This window comes from Sinocyclocheilus rhinocerous, unplaced genomic scaffold (genome assembly GCF_001515625.1).
Source record: "Sinocyclocheilus rhinocerous isolate Xijiao unplaced genomic scaffold, SAMN03320098_v1.1 scaffold6120, whole genome shotgun sequence".
Taxonomy (NCBI): Eukaryota; Metazoa; Chordata; class Actinopteri; order Cypriniformes; family Cyprinidae; genus Sinocyclocheilus; species Sinocyclocheilus rhinocerous.
In genome coordinates, this window is record NW_015666609.1 from 10,147 (window position 1) to 16,089 (window position 5,943).

General features: G+C 38.5%; 1 protein-coding gene across 1 annotated transcript; it reads left to right on the plus strand.

Annotated features, from left to right (window-relative positions):
* The first annotated feature begins 1,016 nt into the window (after positions 1 to 1,016).
* LOC107733020 (GTPase IMAP family member 7) lies at positions 1,017 to 5,427 on the plus strand. The gene is made up of 4 exons (XM_016544528.1): positions 1,017 to 1,201; positions 1,284 to 1,349; positions 4,297 to 4,332; positions 4,424 to 5,427. Exons 2-4 carry the CDS (start codon positions 1,316 to 1,318, stop codon positions 5,335 to 5,337), a joined length of 984 nt encoding a protein of 327 aa, XP_016400014.1. The 5' UTR covers positions 1,017 to 1,201; positions 1,284 to 1,315; the 3' UTR covers positions 5,338 to 5,427.
* Positions 5,428 to 5,943: the final 516 nt, after the last annotated feature.

Sequence of the window (5,943 nt, forward strand, 5' to 3'; positions counted from 1 at the left end):
TAAATGACCCTAAAAGTAATAATCGTAAATGAAAACTGAAACTAAGACTAAAACTATTGGTCAAAAAACATTTTCATAAACTGAAAATTTAAATGTCAAAATAAATGAAAAACTAAAACTAAATGAAACAACAGTTACTGAAAAACTAACTAAAATAAAATAATAATTAGCAAAAATAAACAATCGTGTTGGTGATTTAATAAGCTCTCATTCTGTGCGAGGAAATCTGACCTGTGGTTGTTCAGGGAAATACCTTTAGAAGGCGCTTCATGCACTTTTCATGCAGTCCTATTCACAGAGAATGCGTTTTTGCATTTAAAGAACAAGACGCGGGAAATGAAATGGGAAATAACTATAACATATGAAATGGGAAATAACTATAAAATATGAAATGGGAAATAATAATAATGCCTTAAATAAAATAAAACCTTAATAAAAAATAAAATAAAACAAAACGTAAAACCTTACAGCGCACAGACGTTTAAAAGCGTGTTTGACGTGCGAGAACAACATGAGAGTGTGCCAAGAGCAAAGAAATAAACCACACCGGACCTTATCTGAGCCACAACATCTTCAAATATTATTCATAGAGCTTGTGTAATTAGAGAATGGCAACATCAGTGGGACAGGGAAGCTAAAGGAGCACATCTGTGTGCCGTTCAAAACAAAGCTGATACAGAGAGGACTAGGAGAAATAGTGATGACAAGATCAAGAGCAGGACACAGTCATTTAAATAGTACACTACACATTATAGGGAAGCATCCCACTGGTTTGTGTGAGTGTTGTCAGACATTAGAAACCATAGGACATGTACTTTTAAGCTGCAGAAGATATGAAGAACAGAGGAGAAACATGATGAAGAATTGAGACGAGATGGGTTGGCAGGGGCAGGCATAAAAGATATATACTGCAAAGTGATCTGATTAGAAACAAGAATTAGTAATTTCTTAATTAGAGCGGGTTTGATGAGGAGAATGTGATCGCGGAAAACAAGCTGGAGGGAGGAGTTAAGCTGGAGTAACATCGCAGGAGAATAATCCAGAAGATGGCGGTAATGCGACGCTCGTGGATGCATCCGCCGTTAAACCTCGAAGAAGAAGAAGAAGAAGAAGAAGAAGAAGAAGAAGACGACGCCCCAAACGTTAGCTCCAAAAACGCAACAAAAAAGAGAGGTTTTATTAGCTAAGGACATAACACCATGTAAGTTGGTACAGCTTGTTGTTGTCGTGCATCCAGACTCTAGAGAAATGGTTCGTATGACTGTATGTTCGCTTGTGTTCAGCTTCCGGTGATCATCGCGGAGAAATCTGAGCCATGGCTTCATCAAGCGACACAACACAGACAGCAGGTAACTTTCTGCCTTCAAGAAGCATTTCAGACGAACTTTGATCGAAACAAGTATCTGAACTAATCACAGATAAGTGTGCGTTTTCTCCAGAGGCTTCGTTCTGTTTTACTTCAGATTTCATCGCGTGCTGTTTACCTCCGAATCTGAAAAAGGGCCTGTTTTTATTCAGCTTTCCTTCCTTCATCGTTACTCCAACAGCGTGTTGTTGTCAGTTATTTCATTTAAAAGCATGTTAGAGGACCCCTGCAAAGCAATCGCAGAGATTTGAAATGAAGTATTGTTGAAATGGAAACAAAATGTGCTGTGAATTTCTGAAAACAAATCGCTGAGTTGAACAGTTTTAAGCAGAATATTAGACTGATTTCTGAAGATCATGTGACACTGAAGAGGAATGATGCTGAAAATACAGCTGCGCATCACAGAAATACATTACAGTTTAATGTATTAAAGTAGAAAATCGTTGTTTTACATTGTAATACTATTTCACAATATTACATTTTGCTGGGGGAGCCGCACGTACCCTGAAACCTACTCCCAGATGATGGTAATCAAATGTTGACAGGTATGGCAAGGATGTCTTACTCGCAGGGTTGGGGAGTAACCAAATACATGTAACGTCGTTACATATTTAAAATACAACATATGAGTAACTGTATTTCATTACAGTTACATTTTAAATGGGCGGTAATCAAATTACAGTTACATCTGAAAAGTATTGTAGATTACCAAAGTGATTCCTTTGAATTCTAATATAATTTATTTGAATATGAATGTAAAATGATTGTAAATGTTAATCCGTGAAGCAGAAGGTGATTCTCTGACTCGCGTGCAGAATAGTGACCACTTACTTAAATGCAAGAGAAAATCAGGGCCCGTATTCACAAAACATTTGATCTTACCACTAAGAGTTGTCCTAAATAGCAGTAAAGTTTGTAGCTAAGAGTTTTCTCTTGAAACCTATTCACAAAGCTGCTGAGACAAACTTTTACTAAGGAACAGAGAGAAGTCTTAAGCTCAGAGTAAGGGGGCGGGGCTGAGCTCGTGTCGTTACATATTTAATATACAACATATGAGTAACTGTATTTCATTACAGTTACATTTTAAATGGGCGGTAATCAAATTACAGTTACATCCGAAAAGTATTGTAGATTACCAAAGTGATTCCTTTGAATTCTAATATAATTTATTTGAATATGAATGTAAAATGATTGTAAATGTTAATCCGTGAAGCAGAAGGTGATTCTCTGACTCGCGTGCAGAATAGTGACCACTTACTTAAATGCAAGAGAAAATCAGGGCCCGTATTCACAAAACATTTGATCTTACCACTAAGAGTTGTCCTAAATAGCAGTAAAGTTTGTAGCTAAGAGTTTTCTCTTGAAACCTATTCACAAAGCTGCTGAGACAAACTTTTACTAAGGAACAGAGAGAAGTCTTAAGCTCAGAGTAAGGGGGCGGGGCTGAGCTCGTTGCTATGGATGATGTCAGCATGCTCATTAACTATGCACACAGTGATTGGCTGATAGTCTCTGTCAGAGATTTATTCATAGAAATATCGTAGAGCACGATTTTATGTTGTTATATTTAAATAAAGGTTTAAAAATAAAAATGTTAATTGTCTCATTCAAATAAAGATTTTAAAATGCAGGCTAAGTGTCACTAATTAAACAAGTATATGTCCAGCTAATTGTCAGCCTCTTGCATATGTGCTTCTCAAAAACAATTAGTGAATATGCATTTAAACAGCCTTTTAATTAACAGAGTAGAATAATCATGGCTGATAATACATGCAAACGTAAAAGAAAACCAAACTGGACTCAAGAACAGCTTCTTGCCCAACTGGTTAATGAGAACAAGGATATAATCAAAGGAAAATCTGGAGTTCGGATAACCACCAAAACCAAAGGTGATACCTTTTTAAAAGCTCATTATCATCAAATGTTTCTAAAATGTTAGGTTCAGAGGCTGATTGCCAGCAACAGCTATTTTAGGATGGTTTGTGGTTTGGTCTTATAGTGACTTAGGACTCCTCTTCACTGCTCCTAACCTTTCACAGATTTAGGAGCTAGTTTTAGAGCTAAAACACTTTGTGAAAGACTCTTAGAGCAAACATGTAGGAGTCCTAAATTTAGGACTGACCATTATTTGTAATATTTTCTCCTAAATCGGTGAGTTATGAGCTACTTTTAGCCTGAAGATGTTTTGTGAATGCGGCCGCTGTCAGAGGAGAGGTGTTACACAGTCTTCCTCAGTCACGGTCCAACGAAAGCTGGAGGTTTTGCTTCATAAACTTTTAAATGTGGATATTATTCAATCCATGATGTCTTCATGTCCATCATTGTGTTTCTCTCTCCAGATGATGAGGTTGTAGGATGCGGCATCATCTGAAATACACAGCTGAGTTTAGTTATAGTGTGTCCAGTTGTTTATGTACAAACAATTCTTTATGTAGGCCAAAATTAGCTAAACTAGACAGTATGTGAGTCCTTTGCAAGAGTTAAGAGGAAAAAGTATAAGGTCATGGGATAACTTTAATGTTATTTGTGACTGGGTATCCTTATGCATAAAGTAATATTTTAAAAAATAAATAAATCTCACAATATGGATCATAAGTTCAATATTTCCGTTGAGAAGATGAGTACCCTGTTGACTGTCTCGAGCTCCAGAAAACCAGTAATGATGTGGCTTTGACAGTTACAGACTTGAAAAAAGAACCATAAAGTCTAATGCAAAGAACCATCTCAGCATATGAAAGGTTATTCAGAATGATACGCTTCTAAATAGAACGGTCACTACGTGTAAAGAACCATATCTTTAGAGTGTTCATCACATCAGGCATTAAACTAGACTTTGCATTTAATCAAAAAGCTGCCTCACGGACACTTTTGATTATTTTAATTAGCAAGATAAAGAAAAAATGAATTAAATTATTTTCTTCTCTTTGTAGGAAGAAGGGGCAGCTTTGTTATTGATCAACCGAACAGTGAGTATAAACATTGACAAATCACTTGATTCTCAATCAGTCTGTTTTGGCTCATTGATGAGCTCGTCGTCTTTCTCTCACTGTTCTTCAGTGTCTATGAGACTGGTGCTGGTGGGAATGACTGGAGCAGGTAAAAGCTCCTCCGGAAACACCATCCTGGGCAGAAAAGCCTTCAGAGTCATCAAAAGCCCTTCATCTGTGACTAAAGAGTGCTCGAAAGAGACAGAGAGTGTGGCTGGAAGAGACATCACAGTAGTAGATACACCGGGCATGTTTGACACAGACATTTCAGAGGAGGAGCTTCTGACACAGAAGATCAGTAAGTGTATAAACATGACAGCACCTGGACCTCACGCCATCGTCCTGGTCATTAAACTGGATGCGTTCACTGAGGAAGAGAGACTCTCGGTGGAGAAGATCAGAGCCATATTTGGAGAAGAAGCAGATAAACACACAATCATCCTCTTCACTCACGGGGATGAACTGACCAGCTCTATTGAAGAATTCATGGAAGCCAACGAGGCTCTGCAGGAAATCTTGAGTCGCTGTGGGGGAAGACATCATGTGTTCAACAATAAAGACATGGAGGATCGTAATCAGGTTGTGGAGTTCCTGCAGAAAGTAGATGCCGTAGTCGCTGCTAATGGAGGTGAACATTACACCAGCGACTCTTACCAGGACGTGGAGCTCATGCTGAAAACTAGACCGGAGGAACTGAAGAAGCTGTATGAGAAGAAATTACAAGACATACAGCGAGAACTGGAGGCCAGATTTGCTGAAGAGATGAAGAAACTGCAGGAGAGAATAGAGACACTGACAGCGTCCGAGCAAGAGAAAGAAGAGAAGATCAAAGAGCTGGAACAACTAAACAAGTGTAAAATGACAGAGTACAAGCGTTATTATGAAACCAAGCTCAGAGAGGCCAGACAGGAGGAAGAACGGACCTGTACTCATCCAAATATAATAAAAAAGATCTTTCAGAAGATTCTCAAAATCAAATCTTAATCACATTCTGGTCAAATGTATATCTATGTTAGCCCCAGTCAAACACACCTGAAGCAGCTGAGGTGTTCAGGATTGCTTGATAATTACAGACAGCTGTGTTGGAGCAGTGGTTCCCAACCCTGGTCCTGGAGGCACCCCAACACTGCATGTTTTGCATGTCTCCTTAATCAAACACACCTGATTCAGGTCATCAGCTCATTAGTAGAGACTCCAAGACCTGAAACTGGTGTGTGAAAGAAAGGAGGCATGCCAAATGTGCAGTGTTGGGGTGCCTCCAGGATCAGGGTTGGGAACCACTGTGTTGGAGCATTGGAGCCGAAGTCTGCAGGACAGTAGCTCTCAATAGGCTTAGAAACCCCTGCTATACAATATGTGAAACCTTTGTAATACGTGTATATATGTACCATCTAACTACCATTTATCATGTATATGTACCATTTATCTGTGTACTGCATAGAGTCTACAGCAGCCATTCTCAATCCCAGTCCACGTGTTGTGTTTCTCTTGTCACTTCAGAGGGTTGTTCTATCCCAATATTTCTTGTAAATAAGCATTTGTACTGTAAATAAAGAACTTGGCACAGTTGTTTTGTCATATTTGTCCTTG